General features: G+C 41.6%; 1 protein-coding gene across 4 annotated transcripts in view; it reads left to right on the top strand.

Moving 5' to 3' along the window:
• The window catches only part of CAMSAP2 (calmodulin regulated spectrin associated protein family member 2), a 98853-nt gene that overhangs the window by 64071 nt on the left and 13433 nt on the right, over positions 1-21349 (top strand). For all 4 annotated transcript variants that reach the window (XM_077332781.1, XM_077332782.1, XM_077332783.1 and 1 more), the window contains 5 exons: positions 10917-11010; positions 12394-12487; positions 13974-14056; positions 15498-15567; positions 18033-20244. In XM_077332781.1, coding sequence (XP_077188896.1) covers positions 10917-11010; positions 12394-12487; positions 13974-14056; positions 15498-15567; positions 18033-20244 — 2553 coding nt within the window. The remainder of the gene's footprint in view (positions 1-10916; positions 11011-12393; positions 12488-13973; positions 14057-15497; positions 15568-18032; positions 20245-21349) is intronic.

A 21349-nucleotide genomic window follows, 5' to 3' on the forward strand; every position in this document is an offset into this window, starting at 1 on the left:
GCATGGCCATGATCCAGGAACAAAGAACTCTTTGTAAGAAAGCTTTGACTCCTGCTTGGAGATGCATCTGGAACAAAAAGATTCTTCTGATTTTTTAAAACCTTTTTGCCAATTTTACAAGTTTTTGACTTTCTCCCATTTTAAAATGCTGTGCCGATTTCTGATTTGCCTTTTATAGAGAATTGTCTAGGTTTTAGAATATCAAACTGTGCTTTTGCCTGCTGCTTTTCCACGTCATGATATGCTTGACACATGGTTTCCCCCTTAATATTGACTAAATTCCCCCTTAATATTGACTAAATACTGGATTGGCCTTAAAAGTCAGCGTTGATCTTATAAGGTACCATATAAAAGGTGAGATTAATGTCAGCTGATACATTTTTACAAGTTTTGGCCTCCTGGCAATATATAGGTGCTTGCCTGTGTCCTGGAATCTGTTGCCTTCTTAAAGCATGCTTCTTGCCCTCAAAGGATGTCCCTCTTTCATTAATATATGTATTACTTCATCTTCCAACCTGCCTTTCTTATAAAGGTTTGAGGATTTTATGAAATTGATGGAGCAAACAAAAGTTAGCATGACATTTGAGTTTAATTATGAGTAGTACACAGAAAAATTCAAGGGAATTATTTTAAAATTGTTTCAAAATAAATGGTTTACAAATTGGAAGCCAGACTTGGAAATGTACAGTATAAGCTCCATTCTTTTGTCTTTGCTATATACCTAAAGTCTAATATATGGTTAGTGTTAATTGGGGTCAGAGCCCAGGAGAGGGGCCTGGGCTTGGAAAGGCAAAACTGAGAGGCCTCTGAAGTAGAGTTGCCAGTACCTCCCTGGCCACCAGCAAGGGATGGAAGAGTATGGTGGCCAGATCCAGGCTGGGAAACTTGGGGAGGATATTTAGGGATGACAAAGATTTCAAAAGGGTACAATGCCATAGAGTCCACCCTCCAAAACATCAGTTTTCTCCAGGGAACTCTACTCTGTAGTCTGGAGATGAGCTATAAGATTGGGGGGGGGGGGGTTCCCAGGTCCCACCTGGAGGCTAGAATACCTACCCTGAAGACAGGCTGCAAATCATGTGGTCTGTTTTCATATAATGGTTGTGTGATGGGTTGGAATCTAAGGGAATCTTGCAGCAACCACATTGAACCGTGTTTCTTGCGTCAGAGGTGAATGTTGTTTAATGTTATCTGTTGTTAGTGCTGATGCAGTTAATCACAGTTAGCATAAAAAAGATAGGTAGTTCAGCACTGGTGAGAAAGGGATGGTTATGTGTGTTCCTAAGGCTAATTTCTGATCTAATTTCTGATTCTGTTTTGAAGACAGTATGAGTAGCCCTTTTTTCAGACAATGGAGTGTTAAGAAGAACTATCACTGGTTGTTAGAGCCAATAGATAAATGGATATGCATACGTTTAGTTCCTGTCATATTCACAGCAGATAGGAATACAAGTAGATTGTTCTGTCTAACTGAATTATGATCTGATAGTATAAGTATAAGACATCTTTCTGTAGCTTTAGTTTTCCTCTTACTTGTCCAATAATGTGCTCTTTGAGAGCAACAAGGGAAGGAAATGCCATATTCTAAAATACAAAAAAATAGTTATGTGATGGGGTGGAAAACTAAGCCTTTTGTCTTCAAAGCATAATTTTCACAGTGATCAGCATATAGGATGTAACCAGATTTCTAAATAACTGGGTCACCTTAACACTTCTATATTCCTTCTGCTTCAATATTTCTTGTTCAATTAGAGGCCAAGCTCTGTTATTTTCTGCTCATCTGTAACCACTATAATAAAAGCGGTGAGGGGTCCTAGGAGGAGTTGGGCCTCGTCATTTAAAGGCCAATGAGCATTCCTGTGTCCTTCTGAAGCCTGATTGGCCGGCCGCCCAACAGCCAGCCAGACTATGTGTCCCGCCCCTGACCATCACCTACAACTTATCTGAATTTGCCTGAGTCCCTGACCACACACAGGTCTGCTGCCCCATCAGGGAGCTTCCAGGTGCCCAGTGAGTGAGCTGCTAGGGAATGGGCCCTGCGGCCTAGGGGCCCCTAGGGCGCTGGCTGCCATCTGCAGGAGTCAGGGGGGCCAGCTGTGGCCTTCCCTGCGACAGAGTGATCACCGACTCCCATTCCCGCCCCCTAAAGCCTCACCACAGCCTGCACTACCATCAGTGGCATTACTGGGGGCATGGTAGAAGGATAAAAAATGTTGTATTCCTGACTACAACAAGCTTTGCCCCTAGAGATTCCAAAACAAATGGTGCAAATGTGTGCATGTAATGCTTTTCTTTCAAAATTACTCCTGCTCTCCTCTACCCTGAATGCTGTATCACAGACTTCCTGTTGGGTTTCCCTGAATTGCTCATTAGTATATAGTTGTTGTAAGCATGGTTGAGTCTGTTCAAAAGAGGAAATTGAGAACTCTAGTGTATACATGTCCTTGTGCATGCACAAGTGATTCACTGGGCCACAGGCAGAAGTCTTACAGGTCTGCTGTTTTGTCTCCTTGACCGTCAGACCTTTCGATGCTATTTAATCTGAGCTAGTGCTCCAGCATGAAAGACTGAAGTCTAGCAGGAAGGATTGTTAGAAATTTGTATTGAGGTCTGCTGTTTAAAAATAGTCTATATTATTAAGTTTATGCAGATGTTTACACAGAGTTGCAGTGAGTTCTTCAATGGATACTTTGCGTGAAAAGGTTAGCTCCAACAGTTCTTCTGGGCAAGTGTCCTCTTCCTTTTGAAGGGAGTAATTGAGCTCCATTTGTTGTGTTTTAGGAAAGATTGCAATAGCCTGCATTTATTTTTGGTTTCTTTCTGAAGGTCCTCAACATTTACATATTGAATTCTGAGTGAAGATTTAGAATGTTGTAAGAGTAGCAGAAGTTTAATTTTGAATAAATTCTGCTTTTTACCATTATTTCTCATGACAAATGCCTTTAAAGGCTGTTTTTAAATCGTTTGCCTTTCAGTCACAATAGTACTTAACAACAAAACCTCTACCTACCCTGCAAACTTGTTTTACTGAGCATAGAGCGAAGCAAAATTAAATAAATAATCCACAACCTGATGAGGTAGTTTAGGATAAGAATGTGTGACTGGCTCAAGGTCAACCAGTGAGCTTCCACAGCAGAGTAGAGATTCAAACCTGGTTCTCCACATCCTTCTGAGAAACTCTTACCAATACCTCACAATGGCTTTCATGCAGTGGCTCCTGTTGAACAGTGAAGGTGATTCATGGAAATTGCATGGCATTAAATTCTCCAGTGGTTGCTGCCAGACCTGGTCCTGAGAAATCCTCCTTCAAAGTCCAAAGCAAACATAGAATGAGCCCTCCCCCTTCTTTTTACTGCCAGAAGTCAGGACTTGAAAGCTGGTAATTATATTGTGATTGCCTAGTTGTGGCATGGAGGGCATTGATTTCTTAAAGCTACAGGCACCGCTTCTATCATTTTAAAGGATTTTAACCCTTCCCCTCTATTTCAGATTTTTTGCCACCAGCTGTGTCCACAGCCCCAATCTCTGGATCTAAGTATCCACATATGGCATGTTGAGAATTAGATATACTGCTTGATTAACGTGGTTTGATATGACTACCTTTATGTTTGAATAAGTTTTTAGGACCAGTTCTTGGAACAATTTTTAAGGGAAAAAATATCATTGCAGTCATATTTTGCAAGCCTTTTGGATTTTGCATCCTTAGTGCCTATGGTAATCAATAGATCTAATTCCCAACATGGCCCACAATATGTGGGCACTTGAATCCAGATAGTGGAGCCATTTTACAAGGCTTCATACCTTAGCTTTTGATGGTGAAAGGAAGGGGAAAGAGACACAGCCTCATTTCAGCTAGGAATCCCCCACTTGATTGATTCCAGAATTTGAGATCATGATACTTTCTGTATAATTAGTATTTCAAGCCTGAATATAACTCACAATCTACTCTGTTATTGCTGTTCTGAATGATTTCAGTACTACTGAAATTTGACTCTGGGGGAATGTCTGTTATCTTTGCCCACCTCACCAGGTACAGCCACCTCCTTTGCAACCGGGAAGATCAGAAATTCCCAACAAAAGCTAAGAAGAGCTAGTAGCCCTTGAGCTGTCTTTGCAGCAGAGTTTATATTCTAGCAACAAATAAGCTTTGTGCTAGAATTTTTGCAGGGTATTCCTTTTAAGGTCTGAATCCCCAATCCCCCCCCCCTTTGGAACAGTGTTTACAGGTTGAGGACCACTGGAGATTTAGGTACCACTAATAATCCGCTATGCAGATGATATAACTCCTTGCTGAATCAGAGCATGACCTGAAGACCCTGATAAAGAGACTAAAAGAAGAAAGTGAAAAGATGGGAATGTACCTAAATATCAAAAAGACCAAGATCATGACAACTACTGGCAGTAGCACCAAAGTCACAATTGACAACGAGAACATTGAATGTAATGATGATTTCATCTTTCTTTGCTCTATGATCAAAGTGGTAGATGCAGCCGTAAAATCGGTGAATAACACTGGGCATGAACCGAATATGGAAGAGTAAGGATATCAGCCTTAATACAAAGTGCTGGCTAGTCAATGCCATTGTCTTCCCCATAACAACCTATGGATGTGAAAGCTGGACTCTAAAGAAGGAGACAGGAGGAGAATAGATGCTTTTGAATTATGGAGCTGGAGACAAATGCTGTGAATACCATGGACAGCCAAAGTTACCAACAAGATAGTTTTAGAGAGGAGCAAACCGACTGTGTCATTAGAAGAGAAGATATTATGGCTAAAGCTCACTTACTATGGACACATCATGCGATCAAACTCTCTAGAAAAATCATTAATGCTCGGCATGATCAGCGGCAAAAGGAAACGTGGTCACCATAGGATCCGCTGGCTCAATCAAAGCCGATACAGGCATGACCATGAACCAACTAAAAGAAGCAGTCAGAGACAGAGGAGCATGGCGAAGACTTTCCTATAGAATCGCCGAGGGTCGGACACGAGTGAACGAATGACATCATCATCAGTAATCCTCAGGCCCCAGTAGCAACCTAATACCTGGAATTGTCCAGCCCTGTCTCAATGATTTCAAGACATGGAAGAAAAGCAAAAAAAGAATTTCTTACATGGGAACTTGTACATTAATTGCAGAACTGTGTGCTTCTAGAACAGGCTTTCTCAGCCAGGGTCTCGTGAAACCCTGGGGTTTCTTGATGGCCCTGGAAGGGTTTCCCAAATGGGTGGGAGTTAATTAAATTTGTATATATTTTAATGTGTTAGACACTTATTGAGTGGTATGATCATCTATGTTCATGTCGATCCTCCCTCCTGAAATGGCCAATGATGGGCCTGGAGGGAGGGGGAAGGGGGGGGCCCAGGCCGGTGTGTACACAGCTATGCTTCCCAACCATATTCTGCAGGATTGTGCCACTTCTGAGGTTTATTAAAGCCTAAAGAATGTTTCAGGGGTTTCTCACTGGTAAAATAGTTGAGAAAGGCTATTCTTGAACAACAAAATCACAAACCTGAAGGCTTGCCCACTTTTCAGGCTTTACCAGACAATCTTTGCAGTTATCAGAACAAAGTCTGAGTGAATTGTGGCATGAGCCAAAGGGCCATGGCTACATCTGTAGGAGGAGTTTCAAAGCAACTAGTAGATGTCTTTGTGCTTCTTGCAGAATTATTTATTCTTGTAGCATGTAAGTTAGATTACTGGGATTTGGGAGGTTTTAATATGGCAACCCTACATTTGGAGAATAACATATTTTATCCAGAGTTTCAACTGAGCCAAATGTATTCTTTCCATACTCTGCCAATCGATTCCACACAACTCTATTCACATTCATGGTCAATCAGACCATCTGTTTACATAAATGAGAAACATAAATGCACAATTTACTTTTTACAGTGCTGTAGTAATTCTTCAGACAATTATAACTGCAATTCTAATTATAGATCAAGAAAATATGGGGAAATGTTTAGATTTGTGTTCCCATGTAGGAAGGGTTTTTTCTCCCATGAAGTTTTAATTTTCAACGTTTGGTGTGAACGTGGCTTCTTTTTAGTCTTCTTTGTTAAATAAATCTTAAATAGTCAAAAGACAGAATGATCCTGTCTCTTGTCAGTAAATGTACAAAAGTTGAATGTGTGATCTTTCTTTTCCCTGCCACTTGCCTAAGTGCATGCATAGCAGATTGTGCAAGATACCTTGGGCAACATTCATTTTTTAAAATTCAGTATGCTTCACCTGGAACATTTAAAAATAATGTGTGGATAGAATATTTCTTTTTTTTCTCCTGGGCCAGGGAGAGCAAAACAACAATAATTTGATAGGAATGTCGCACCATGATCATATATACTGCTATTTTAAAAAGCAAGGGAAACAGCTTGAAGTTGGCTCTAGCAATCACTTTATCTGGAAATCTCAGCTGCAGTTATGTAGCACAGGATCTCAAGGACCAATTACAATACTGATTTAGGCACTTTTCTAGAAGTGTTTGAGGGGAGAGTAAATATTTGGCAGGCAGGAGCATGAGTACAAATGCTAGACCCCAGTGGGACTTGGGGACCTCCCTAGTTTTAGAGCACCTCCGCAGGTGCCAGAGATTACTTCCTCTAAAGGAAATGGCTACTTTGGAGGGTGGGCTCCGTAGCATTTTACTCCATTGAGGTCTCCACCCCAAATCCCACCCACTCCCAACTCCACCCCCAAAGTCTCCAGGTATTTTCCAACCCAGAGCTAGCAATCTTAAGGATAAGATAAGCCAGAAACAACCCAGTTTCCTGCTTGCAACTGCTGAGAATCTAAAAGATTTTACTATAGAATTTCTTTCTTTATCCTTTGTTTAAGGGGGAGGAGATATCTTAGGCATTATGGATGTTAAATAACATTAGATCTTTCTGCTTGTGACCCATGCAAGCCAAACACAGCCCTCCAGGTTATAGGCAAACCATCTTTTTGCCTTCCTGCCTGGGACTTCCAATTGAGCGTTGTTAAGGTCCAGCGGACAACAGTATCTGGTGGTTTGTTTATAGTTTTGATATGCTACAAGTTGCACAGACCTGCTTAAGAGTGGCACAACCATATTTAATTAGGTTTTGTTATGAAATATATTTTCTAATCTCTTTGCAGTTTTTTGTTATGCACTGTGAAGTAGGTCATGTTTAGCCGTTGAGAGTTAATTGCTTTCAAGGGGAATCATCAAAGAAAGGAAGAAATTGGATTATTTTCCAACTGTTTCTTTGTGCCACATGTCCTACATTAGACTGCTCGGAGTTCTCTTATAAATTTGCTGCCAGCCAAAGGGAAAACTATGTTCCTGGGCCTTGGACAACCTGAATTCCTCTATGGGCTTCACATCAACTGGTTATAAAATATTAATGCTGAAAAATCTCCAGTCTGAACCCACTTTCCTTGAAAGCGGGTCAGCCAGAATTGAGATGTGTCAGGTACAATAATGTATGCTTCACTTAGTGGAGGCAAGATGACCCACTGGTGTAATATAAAGATGCTTTATCTGTAGAAAATACCCAACAGTCACAGTTGCTCCCTTACTAAGCTCCCTTACTTTTTAAAAAACTTTTTAAAACCTCTTAATTTAACTGTAGCGTTATTCTATTAGTTTGGTTGCAGGGAAATAAATTGCACATACTGAATGGTGTTTCCCATCTCACTTTTTGAAAATGAATTATTCCACAAGAGGCACTTAGAAGATGTGAAAATGTAATGGTGGTACTTCAGGGCATGCTGGTATCTGAGAGAGTGTGCAAGGGGAAGGAATGCTTTTAGTGCTGTATATGTTTTTACAACTTTAGGTTCACTTGTGCTCATTTGTAATGGATAGATCTGTTTTCTAGAGCGATGTTGAAGGAAAAGAATCTAGAACTAGCATAAGAACTTAGAACAACAACTTTGGTTCCCAACTTACATTTTTGCTGCCTTTTAGACACGTGTGAACACTCATGACTTGTGAAGCTGCCATGAGAAGATTGTAATGCTGCAGTCTCAAACAAATGACCTTTGTCTGTTTATTCCTTCATTTTTACTTGTTACTTTCACAAAGGGTGAGAGTCCTTTGGTACCATATTGGAGGGGAAGCAGCAGTTCAAAAGAAAAAAATGTAAAACATTCCACTAGAGTATTAGAAATCCTTTACATGAAGCTAAACTGCTCCTTGGATCCTGACCTGTGTTGGCTCAGCATAATGTATTTTTTAGCAGCAACAACAACAACAACAAAATGCTGAACTGATCTCTCTTGCACTCTTGAATGGAAAGCATTTCAGTGTATTTCCATTCTTTTTCATTATTGTTGTGCAGAATATAAAAGGCAGCATTTTTCTTCCCAGTGCTGTTTGTAGCTTGCATTCAATAACTATGGCAACAAGAAACATCTCAGCTGTGGGCAGATGATGCCTTTTACAGTGCTGAGGCTCCTAAGCAGCATCGCATGGTATAATTGTTCAGCTGCGTGCGGCGTCCATGCTTTTAAACATCATTTATGATTTTATGCTATGGTGAAAAGTAATTTTGAGTAATTTTGTTTTCTAGATTTTACAAATTTGAGGGGAAATCTATTCTAACTTTATAAAGGTAATATTACTAGGGTTGTGCGATTTGGCCACCAAAGCAGCCATTCCCGCCTGTCGCAGCCAGCACTGCACCGCGGGGGGGGGAGGCGTGGGCACCAGTGCACCAGTCGACACACACCTGCGCCTCCCCCCCCTTGCAGCATGGCGCTGGCTGCAATGGGTGAGAACAGCCGCTTTGGCAGCCGCATCACACAACCCTAAATATTACTGTCAAACTACGTTGTAACTATGAAAAGGTTGTTCCCTCACTCTTCTGACAGGAATTAAGGCTTTACATATTTTTTCCTTTCCTTTCCTTTCTTTCTTGGAAAGTACCTGTATCCTTGGTTAAGCAAGAGAATAGTAAGCCAATGGCACAAAACAGATAAGCTTCCCTTTTGGCTCCTTGCGATTCTTCCATGTTTGAATTTCAGTTTGGCCCTTAACTGCTTCACACTGAATTGTGCTGTGTGTGTATGTGGGGGGGGGGGTGTTATGTGAATAATCCAGCTCGGGTCGGGGAGTGTTTTTTGGGGAAGACCTGTGCAACCTGAGAACCAAAGTAAAATATTCCTCTCTCCTCCTCCCTCCCTTTTGTTCTCCCGAATCACTTTTTAATTGGAATTGTACGGAAGCAGTTGCTGCAAGTTGCTTGAGGCAGAGGAACTTGTATATGCAGACGTGGACATAAATAAGAGAGTTTGCATGCTAAGTTGTGTGGCTGTGCCTTTTGGTGAGCAGTAGTTTAATGTGTAAGAGCCTCTTGTGGCGCAGAGTGGTAAGGCAGCCGTCTGAAAGCTTTGCCCATGAGGCTGGGAGTTCAATCCCAGCAGCCGGCTCAAGGTTGACTCAGCCTTCCATCCTTCCGAGGTCGGTAAAATGAGTACCCAGCTTGCTGCTGGGGGGTAAACGGTAATGACTGGGGAAGGCACTGGCAAACCACCCCGTATTGAGTCTGCCATGAAAACGCTGGAGGGCGTCACCCCAAGGGTCAGACATGACTCGGTGCTTGCACAGGGGATACCTTTACCTTTACCTTTACCTTTAGTTTAATGTGTAGTGATGTAAGCTTTCTGGGAAATATTGAATCAGAGAATTTTCCTATTCATATTTAAATAATGTTAGCAAAATCGAAGCAGTGGTAGGCAGAAGAAGGCAAATACGCCATATATAAACACTGAACTCTGTTCATGCTTCATATCCCACATTGAGCCCATCTAATATGATTGATTTTCAGAGCAACAATCCTGACAGTGATAGATAAACAGACTATATTTACATATATGGGGCAGGATTTTTTTTTCTACTGGAAAAATACAGCATTGGAAAACCCCACATCACTTTTCACCCCCCATAACTGCTTGTATGGTATGGGCCTGGTCTCATTGCAGCTCATCACTACAGCCAGCTCATCACTACTGTTTCCTGTCATGCTGTTTCCTTTCCTTGTTTTCAAAGGGAAAAAACCCTTAAATATTGGAACCGTTTTGAAATAAAATGCTGTAGTAATGAATAATAATGAATAATAATTTTTAGGAATAGTGCAAGGTACTTTTCCCTCTCAGTTTCATGACACTACCTGTAAGTCAATGATTTAGTCTTTCATTGTATTGCCATCTTGTGGCCAGTTTGTTATTTATTATTTAGTGAACCTGTGCTATTTTGCAGTTTGGCGAGAATCCTGAATGTGTCTCAGAATCTGGAAGGTGTATATAAAATTTAGTAATTCTTAGAGTTCTTAAAATGGGAAAATAAGAAGCAACTATGTCAATCTGAGTTAGGCTTCCCCAGCTGGAGATTATGTCTGCACTGTACATTTATTTCTACTGCAGCCTTTCTCGACTTTTTATATCATTGAGAACCCCCTGAAACATTCTTCAGGCTCCAAGAAAGCCCGGATGAGGCACAATCATGCAGGATATGGTTGAGAAGTATAGCTGTGTACATGCCCACCCAGCAGCCCTCCCCATCTCCTTCAGACCCATCATTGGCCATTGGGGGGGAGGGGTTTAACATGACCATATATGGTCATATCACCCAGTAAATGTTTAACCATTTAGGAATATCTAAAAATTAATTAACTCCCCGCATCACTACTGACCTTGCAAATAAATGCTGGAAATAGAAGGTGTTATTCTTGGTTATTTTGAACTTTTTATTTTATTCACAAATAGCTTTTAGGACCATGTTTGAAAAAGCCCTGTTATCAGATTTGTAACACTGCTTTATCATGATTCATCTTTTAATACAAAATAGATGCAGTAAAAACTACATACAATCTTTTCTCAATTTTGTCTAGGTAAAGTTTCATTTGGATTTTACGATATGACTAACTAAACTTCTACCTCTTCTTTCAGAGCAATTACTTGGTGTTTATGGCAGAGCTGTTTTGGTGGTTTGAAGTTGTGAAGCCATCATTTGTTCAGCCTCGAGTAGTAGTTCATCCCCAAGGTAATTTTTGAGGCATTTATTGTTAACCTATGTATATTCTGTGGATTAAAATAGTGTGGTCAGTAACTGCTTTTTAATAGAGTCTCTGTTTTGAATTGATGAAGACTGCTTGTCTTGTGTATTTCCACTGAGGCAAAGGGAGATCCTGTTTGTCTTCCAGCGTTGCATGCTCCCACTGGGGCACAGGGAAGCAGCTTTTTAGCCTTTCTCTTCCCATTGTGAATGGAAACCACAGCTTTGGAGAAATTCCCCCATTATGCACCTCAAGCGATCACACCCATTTGTTTGTGCCGTGGTAAGGTACTTCAGGGTAGAACTCTTCCAAAGCTTAGGTTGGCACTAGGGAGAATGAGTTAGAGAGCCTTTGCCTATGTCTCAGTTGGGAGAAAGTAGCTCCAACACCCAGCAATGGTATACTGGCTCTTAGTTGTGTTAGAGCAGGTGTAGTCAAACTGCGGCCCTCCAGATGTCCATGGACTACAATTCCCAGGAGCCCCCTGCCAGCATTCGCTGGCAGGGGGCTCCTGGGAATTGTAGTCCATGGACATCTGGAGGGCCGCAGTTTGACCACCCCTGTGTTAAGAGTTTCCAGCAGATAGGAAGCCTCTGGGGACGAAGCTGGCCTAACAGTTGCCTAGCCCTAACATAAGTAGTTTAGAAAGACAGTTTACCATTCTCAAAATGTAGCACTTCTTTGATTCCAGGAAAATCTAGTAGAATCAATGTATGGTAGAACAGCTAAATAATATCGACCTGCTCCAGAGACTTTCATTCCTGCATGTACAAATGGACCACATACATGCCTAACCTTTACCTTTCACAACTGTGACAGTCATGGGGACTGTATATTGTTAAGCCTGTATTCAGCATTTAGCCATTAGGTTGAGACGCACTCCAGCATGTGTAGACACAATCTTACACTTCAGCATTTAAGTACACCAATTTTGTGAATACTATTGGAACAAATAGTATTTTACTCTAAGATATGAATTAAAATTAGACAGAATCCTTGATTTTCAAATAGTTGCCCCCAATATGGATTAAAGTAGGAAGGATTATGTATTGGTACCAATTCAAGCATTGTTATCCTCCAACTTATTTGTGCCCATAATTTGTCATATGAAACAGTCACCTGGGATGATCTGAACAATAAGGGAGGGGTGTGTTTATGGGAAGGTCATCCATTCTGTAGATTAGGATTCCCACGTCACCAGAATGTCCTTATGGGATTTTGAACACTGCTTTGTCCATTGTTGCAAGTTGACTGTTTGTACAACTAAATACAGCGAAATGAATGGGAAATCAGTGTGTGTTCCTTTTCTTAAGAACTTACTAATTTCCTTCTACCTCAGAATAACATATAAATGTTTGTCATCATTTTAGCTGAACCTCCAAGAGAAACATCTTCTGTTCCTGCAGCAAGTATCAGTAGAAGGAGCTATCCAGATGCTTCACATAGTTCTGACCCAATAGGCAGGTAATTCCAAAAGCTCTTCTGTTTCCATTAACATACCGAGTCATAATGAAATGATTTACTTGCTTTTTGACTCCTTTTAAAGATAACTGGTGAGAGGAGACAGCGAAACTCATTGTATGACTACCTGTTCTCCCTTCTTTCAAGGAGAAAGGGCAAGGCACTCAAAGCACCAGAGAGAGGAAATGTACCTTACGATGCAATGCACCTCCAATTTACCATGCTGCTAAGGTTCCCAGAGACAGGAAACATCCCATCCAAGTTGTCGATGCCCACTCCATAGATCAGCCTTTCTCAAGTTTATTATCATTGAGAAACCCCTGAAATATTCTTTAGGCTTTGAGAAACCCCAGAAATGACACAATCATGCAGAATATGTTTGGGAAGCATAGCTGTGTACATGCCCAACCGAGACCCCTCCCTTTCCCACCCCCTCCAGGCCCATCATTGGCCATTTGAGTTCAGTGACACCTTTCAGACTAACAGAATTTTATTCAAGGCATAAGCTTTCGTGTGCAAATATACTTATTTAGATTAGATATAAAGCTTAAGCACACTTCTTCAGACTACATAAGGGTGATACTGAGCTTTAAATCAGTACGTTCTTGTCATAACAACTGATCAGTACACACTTTCAGGAAGTATCTTAATATTAAGTAGCAACATGTGGCTTATCTAGATTTAATTTGGCTTGAACACATAACGCTATATTTTACTGAATCAGACCCTTAGTTCATCCACTCAGACTGGCTGCAGTTCTCCAGGTCGCAGACTGAGGACTTTCACATCATCTCTCCTTTTAACTGGAGATGCCAGGGATTGTACCTGGGACCTTCTGCATGTCGAGCAGATGCCCTGCCAGTGCACCTCCCTTCTTTCTTGGCAATTTAAATTAAATTCTATCTACTCTCCAGTGGGAATGCTTTCTTTCAGTCTGCAGCTCCAGATAAAATCCACATTTCTAATCTTGACAGACTAATTTCACTCATACTGATGTATCAATTAATGTTTTGGGCTCTAAATTGAAACACCAAATTAACTTTTATAAGCAGCATTCAGACATCATTACAAACATCATTACAATCCTCTGTTTGACCATGAGAGGCATATATACTGCTTGCTGCCAGGTTTGTATACTCCCTTTCCTCTGTGCTCAGAGTGCATTTGAAGTCTTCCTGGATTCATAAACCTTCAGGTTCTTATTTGCCATGTATTTGTGCCATGGTACTTGTGCATGGTATTTGTGCAATTGACCTGAGCCTCCGGAGATGGTGGTATATAAATATAATAAATAAATAAATAATAAAATAAGTTAGTTCCCCCATCACTGGGTTTCTAAATAAATAAACTAGGAGGAAACCATGGTTAGAATCCTAGTTTGTGAGAAATAAGCAATTAGAGATCTATCATGAAGTCTGAATACAGATCCACTGTCAATGGATTTCAGATGTAACTAGAGTAGCATATGTGTTTGTCTTTTTTCCCTCAGTGTTGCTGGACCAACTTTTAAACCATCTCACCAGATTCCACCTGTTAGGAATACTTACAGTCAACCTTATTCATCTGGTCCAGGTAACAGCATGAAACTGAAACGTCAAACTTTTTTTCCTATGCAAAGTAACTTATTTTAGGTTTGCTTGTTTCTTTAAAGTCTCACATCACTGTGATGGTTACCCCCCAAACCCTTCCTTCCTTCTCAGATTGCAAATTGCAAATCTCACATGATTTATTGATGAGTAAATATTCCCTAGGCAGAGACTTTTCCTGGCAGCCCTGGGTCCCAGAGGGCTAGCAGGGGAGGGCATTTCTGGGCCTCCCACAGCTCCCCCTCCAGAAGATGCACAGAGGCTGCACCATAAGGGGGCATATAATCCAAGTTGAAAGAGTTCCGTGCAACATACTGGCAGCAGGGCATGCTCTGAGGCCGAGCTCCTCTTCCATTCAGCAGACTTCTGAACCTGGCAGGAAGTTGGAGGCGTTGAAGTGATCCCTTATCTTTTCCTGACTGAGAGCTTAATACTGATTAGGGTTAAACTTCTAGGGTGGGCCATTCCTGTCTGAGGGCCATCTTCTATTGGGGGAATATTGGGGGGGGCAATCAGGTAGAGATGAGTTCTAAATGCTATTTGAGCTGATTGACCCTCTTTGGCAGAGTGCAATTTGAGCTGATTGGCCCTCATTGGCAGAGTGTTCTCTATTAGTGACATATACCCTGAGAGGGCCAATCAAGTAGGGAGGGGGTTGTCTGCATACAATTTGTTGGCAGAGTGCAATTTGAACTGATTGGTCCTCATTGGGAGAGCGCTCTCTTTTTCTCTATTAGTGGCACACCCCCCAGGGAGGGCAAATCAGGTAGGGTGTGAATTTTCAACTTGAGCTTCATTATGTTTAGTGATAAGGTACTATCATTTTTTAAGAATTAAAACAGAACAAAACTGAAGACAACTCAGCCACTCTTTTAATACACTAAAAGAAATAAAGGGATTATATTTTTAAAAACACAGGAAGAGGATTCTGTTGTAAATAAGCAATGATGTTAAATATGGCTGGCCAAAGTATATCATTATCTGAAAGAAAGGTAATGCTGAATGTGTTAGATGACCCCCCCCCAAAAAAAGACTATATTTAAATAGCTTTTAGTTACCATAATTACCTATAACCTTTATATGAATTTAAGAGGCCCCTTTACTTTTTTTTGACAGCATTCCTGAGAAAAAGCTTAGTCTTCCTTTCAGGTAAATAGGATAATGTAATTCCAAAGTGAGAATTTGGCTGTTTGAGCTCAAAGTTTTAACTGGATAATAATATACAGACATGTAGATGTGCATTCTGCATTACTTTACTGACAAATGTATTTAGCGTATGTATATAATCTTTTTAGCTTGCATTGATCTTAGAAGCCCATTTTCAGTAGTGTTAATATATGACAAACTTTATTTATTTTAAAAAATTTCCTTTAGATTATTTCCCAGGAATGGACTTTTATGTTACATTTTGTATTGGTTTCCAACAGGCAACATTAGAAGATCTTCATCTATGTCTTATATGGATGGATATGTAGGGACTTGGCCCAAAGAAAAACGGTAAGCCACTTCTTAGTTGAGCATCTTCCAAACATTTCAGCTTTCTATTTTTTTCTGGCTGCTGACTTGGAATACATTTCATATCCAGCTTGATTACTTATTTATTTACATTACTAGAGTTAAAGCCCATTTTATATGTTAATAAAATGGGCGCTAGACTGACCTTGCGGCGGTTCGGCGGGAGTGGCAGCGGTCGTCATCAGTGTGGTAGCCAGTGCAGGGTGGCGGCCTAGCGTCCGGGTGAGGCGGTAGGCGTCCGGCCTTGTGTTGCAGCGCAGCCGCTGCGGGGCAACGATCCTCAGGTGGCGAGGCCACTGCAGCAGCCGGGAGAAGGCGGCAGGGCCCCCCCTCCCCAACGGCAGCCATCTTCAGCCGTCTCCCAACCGGTGGAGCGGGCGGGAGAAGGCGGGGTGCCCCCCCCACACCGGGAGCAATCGTGAGGCTTCTGCTGCAGCAGCCGGGAGAAGGCGGCAGGGCCCCCCCTCCCCAACGGCAGCGATCTTCAGCCGTCTCCCAGCCAGTGGAGCAGCCAGGAGAAGGCGGCGCCCCCCCCACACACACCAGGAGCAATCATGAGGCTTCTGCCGGCCGCTGGAGTTTTGCGGCTCCTGATTCGCCCCTCCAAGTTTTTATCCCAGACAGAGCCCGCCCTAACTCCTCCCAACCTGCCCTTACTGTTTTATTTAGTCCACGGCGCCCTGTGCCGCGGGACGTTTAAAGATGTTTATAATGCTTACTACCTCATAAGATGGATTACTAAAATTCACATAACAAAACAAGTATAAATTCCTAAAACAATAAAATGAATCAATCAAACGGCAACAGCAAAATCGAGCCAGGAGCAGCAAAAGACAAATTTAAATTCTATGTAAAGGCTGAGTTAATAAAAAAATATTTGCACCTGACAGTTGTTACTCAAAAAAACAGATGCCAGTTGAATAGGTACAGAGAGGTATTACTATAAGTGAGGTGCCATATGTGGCCTCTAGTGGAACCAAGTGGTTCTTTATGCACATGGGGAAGCACATGAGTGAACTTTGGGCTCCCATGTTCTCTCCAAATCATATATAAAGTCTTTACGGTGATCTGTATATCAAAATATTTAAGCAAATAGGCCCTGTTTGGCAAGATCCATATTATTAAACTCTCCTTGCTTTATGGAGATTGGATTATGCGAGCAAGACCTACACATGTAGATCCATTACTGTATATAGACTCTTGTTTGCATTAAAAGTTCAGTGTATTACAGCAGGGGTAGTCAACCTGTGGTCCTCTAGATGTTCATGGACCACAATTCCCATGAGCCCCTGCCAGCAAATGCTGTGGCACATATCCAAAGCTCATTCTCATTCTCAAATGTATGTAACTTGCATGTGAACTAGTGCATAACTTTGCATTGTATTTACTACATCTCCATGAGTTCACCCGCCTTGGCATAGTGCTATTTTAGCAATTACTGCATTGATCATTTAATTCTGCAGTTTTAACATAGGACAGTGGGAATACTACTGGAGACCTGTCCTTATGGCTTAAGTTTATTTTTCTTATTTTGCAAGCTCCGTTTATCAACCACTAAGTGTGCTGGATTTCTCTTTTGCTTCATATATTATAACAATATTGAAGTCATAAGATCTGTCAAGTTATTTTTTACTTGCAATACATTCAGAATATGCACAGACCAGCTTCTCGGGTACAAGTGAAAGTAATGCAGTAAAATGATAACTATTATGTGTTTTTATTGGGATTGAATAGATTTGGGGGCACAATCAGTTTGCTTGAGAATTGTTCGGGAACAATAACAGAAGAAGCTTGAAAGCTCTAACTTACTCAGATGGAGAGCAATTATTGATCTCATTGGTAGGGATTGCCCATGTGACCACACCTTGAAGGACTGCTCTTGCTCTCAGTTTTATTTGCCCTCTATACTGCCAGATAACTAAATCTGAGTGACTGCATTACTTTGTAACATTATCATTGTTTTTGGTGGAATTTCTTAGTTGTCTGAGATCACATAGGCCCATTATGCATGGGGGGGATAACGCACATTTGGGGTGGAATGGTGGTGACTAAAATCACCGATAACGCACGGAGCCGGCTGCAACTGGCTGCAGATTCGGTGCATGCCGCTGAAAAAGCCGCATTAGCAAAACGCGGAAGAAAACGCAGCTTCCGGGTGACCGGGGTGCAACCAGAAGCGGCGCTGGGGTCGCCGCGTGCATAATCGGTTACTCTGGGTTTTGCCGCCGTCCCGTGCATAAGCGGTTTGCTTCACTTCTTCCCCCTCCGCGTTTTCTATGTGACCTGAAATCACCGTTTCGGCGGCCGTGCATAATGGGCCATAAGGAAGCTAAAAGGGCAGTTGAAGGAGATGCAGCAAACATTGCAGCACAGTTTTAAAAAGACACTCTTTAAAAGATTAAAATATGAGGTTTTTAAAAGACTTTATCAATTTAATCCTCTTTTAGATCTTCAGTACATGGAGTTTCATTTGATATTTCTTTTGACAAAGAAGATAGCATTCGTATCACAACTCCAAACAGATTAATGACTAGATCTGTTAGTAATGAAGGTCTTGAGAAAAATACTGACCGCATGGCCAGACAAATTAGAAAAAACCTGTCCTTCAAGCCTGTGAATGGAGAAGAAGAAAGTGAGGATATAGAAGAAGAAAAGGATGGAGACTTTCGCAGTAGTCCAGGGGTCAATAGTAATCAAAGGAATGCCAACCAGGTTAGCCCGTACAGCCTCCCAAATGGAGCACTGCAGAGCAGATTGGTTGCTGATGAATATGGCAACCAGATTGAGGCACCAAGTATTGAACAAGCTTTGCAAATTATACACGATACGGAGAAGTCTCCCGGTGTTACTCAGCCACTGCAAATTACAAATGGGTTTTTCCTTCACAACAAGGATATGAACATTTTGAATTCTAACCTCAACCCTGATGAGAGTAATCCTGATATTGCAGACACAAAAGGTGCTCTCAGTCCCATAACTGACAATACAGAAGCAGATACGGGAATCCATGTCCCTTCAGACATTCCAGAGACTATGGATGAAGATTCTACCTTGAGGGATTATACTGTAAGCCTTGACTCTGACATGGAAGAACCGTCTCGATTTCTGCATGACTTTGATAGCAAAGGTGTCAACCCGAAGGAGCAATTAAGTCCTTGCCCAAGTTCAATAAGTGCCAAATCCCAAGCAGGAAGTAGTGCTTCTTCAAGTTCAGGAGTCAAAATGACCAGCTTTGCAGAACAGAAATTTAAGAAACTTAATAACACAGACAGCAGAAGCAGTGGAAGCAGCTCTCAAAAAACAACTCCAGAAGGCTCTGAACTGAACATTCCTCACATAATTTCCTGGGCTCAAGTACCTGAGGAATCTCCTCTCTCTCAGGGAAGAGACACTACACAGTTGCTGGCCTCTGAAATGGTGCAGTTGAAGATGAAGCTGGAGGAGAAGAGGCGAGCAATTGAGGCCCAGAAGAAGAAGGTTGAGGCTGCATTCACAAAGCAGAGGCAGAAAATGGGAAGAACAGCATTCCTTAATGTTGTGAAAAAGAAAAGCGAAGGGATTTCTCCACTGCGGGAAGAGGCAGCTGGAGCAGAGGATGAGAAAGTGTTTACTGACAGCAAGCTGAAAGAAAAAGAAACACTAAAGCTAGGTGAGGAGCTTAACAAGGATTCAGAGAAAATAAAGGAGAGCAATGAAAATCCCCATGCCAAATGGCTTAAGTCTCCAAGTACTCCAGTTGATTCTGAGAAGCAATGTAATTTGGCAAGTCCTTCAGAAGAGAACATCAATGAAGGTGACCTTTTGGAGTATACAAAGTCTATTGAGAAGCTCAATTCTTCCCTACATTTCCTGCAGCAGGAAATGCAACGGTTATCACTTCAGCAAGAAATGCTAATGCAGATGAGGGAACAGCAAGCTTGGGTTATTTCACCACCTCAGCCTTCTCCCCAGAAACAAATCCGGGAGCTTAAATCTTCTCTGAGATCTACTGGATCATCTCCCATTGCCTCATTTTCATTGGAATCTCCCCGACCTTCCCATCAATCCCCACAGTCCTCTTCCAGGAAGAATTCCACTCTCCCTAGTAAAATACAAAGGACTCCTAGGCCAAATGAACTGAAAATAACACCTTTGCATCGCACTTTGACTGCTCCACGATCTGTGGATAGTCTTCCTCGCTTGAGAAGATTTTCTCCAAGTCAGGTACCTATTCAGACTAGATCATTTGTTTGTTTTGGAGATGATGGTGAACATATATGTGAACCTCAGTTGAGGGGAAATCTTTTGAAAGAGGCCAGAAATACAGCTGAGGAAGCTGACAAGGAAGGAGGTGGTGAGAAAGAAGTGGAACAAAAAGTGACGGAAGAAGTAATTGAACAAAAATCAGAGGAAAAACAGATCAGACCTCTGGAATCCACAGTATCTGAAGTACTGTCACACCCCATTACTGAAACTGTCTGCCTTACTCCAAGTGAAGAGTTACTGAACTCACCAGCATTTCCACCACCTCTATCTAAAATGGCCAACCTCATAGAAGTCCCCCTCTCAAACTTGAAACCACCAGAAAAGTCTGAAGAATCTGTTGAGAAATCAGAGGGTGAGAGTGACAAAGAACAACTGGAGGATGACCAAAAAGTGTGTTGTGGATTCTTTTTCAAGGTGAGTACATCATGGGATCATAAGTGAGAGCTAGCATGGTGTGGTTAGAATGTTGGAATTGGATCAGGTTCAAACCCCACTCTGCCATAGAAGTTTGCTGAGATATCTTGGGCCAGTCACTCTCTTTCTCAGCTTTCTTACCTCAGGATTGTTGTGGAGATAAAACGAATGGGACAACAACGCCAAAAGCCACTTTTGGTCCCTGTTAGTGAGAAAGGGGGGGGGGGGAGATATAAATGTCAGAATAAATCGTGAGATGTTTCTGTACTAATGTAGGGAGATGGCAAATAATTCCTTTTTGTTATTGCTAAACTTATAACAGATTTAAAGACAAGTTAGCATACTGAAGAGGTTTGGGGAAGGGGAAGTCTAAATGATGGATTCACCTTAATTGCTGTATTTCCATTAAAAATCCTGCAGACATTACTTCAGTGCAATGCACCAGCTTTCCTTCATCTGGAAAGAGCTCTTAATATTGGCTCCCAATACCTATTTGGAATCACATTATGTCATATTAGAGTTTGACTGAACGATGCCAGAGGCAAGTGAAGAAGGCATGCAAGGACAGCAAACAAGCTGAGTTTGTTTCCATCACAAACAGAGATATGTTGTGATATCTGAGTGCAGCACATATATACTCTGATGATATTCCTACTTTCACCATCTTTCTTTCTAAAACTCTTAATTGTATGGATGGGCATGGACCTAAAAAGAACAGATCAATTCAGAGTTTGGGATGGCCCACAAACCAAACTGAGCCAAAGGGGCCCCATTCTTACCCAATCAGTCTGGCAAATTCAGTTTTGAATTGTTCAGTTTTGCTCCTAGCTGCTTTGGCGGCGGGGGGGGGGGGATATAACCAAAGGCTCGCAGCCATTTAAACCTAACTGCTGAGTAAGTCCACCAATCAGATGGCATCTATTTAAATTTAACCACTAAGCAGGTCTGCCAGCCAGCTCTTTGGTTTAAATAACTGGCTCTGAACAGCTGAATTGGTCAAAAGTCCAGTAAATTTTGGGGGGAGGTGCCTTCGCTGAACATTAGTTTTCAAGCTATGAACAAGCCCAGATTTGGTCAGAATTTTAGTTTGTGAGCCAGATCATGC

Source organism: Paroedura picta, chromosome 4 (assembly GCF_049243985.1).
Source record: "Paroedura picta isolate Pp20150507F chromosome 4, Ppicta_v3.0, whole genome shotgun sequence".
NCBI classification, from domain to species: domain Eukaryota; kingdom Metazoa; phylum Chordata; class Lepidosauria; order Squamata; family Gekkonidae; genus Paroedura; species Paroedura picta.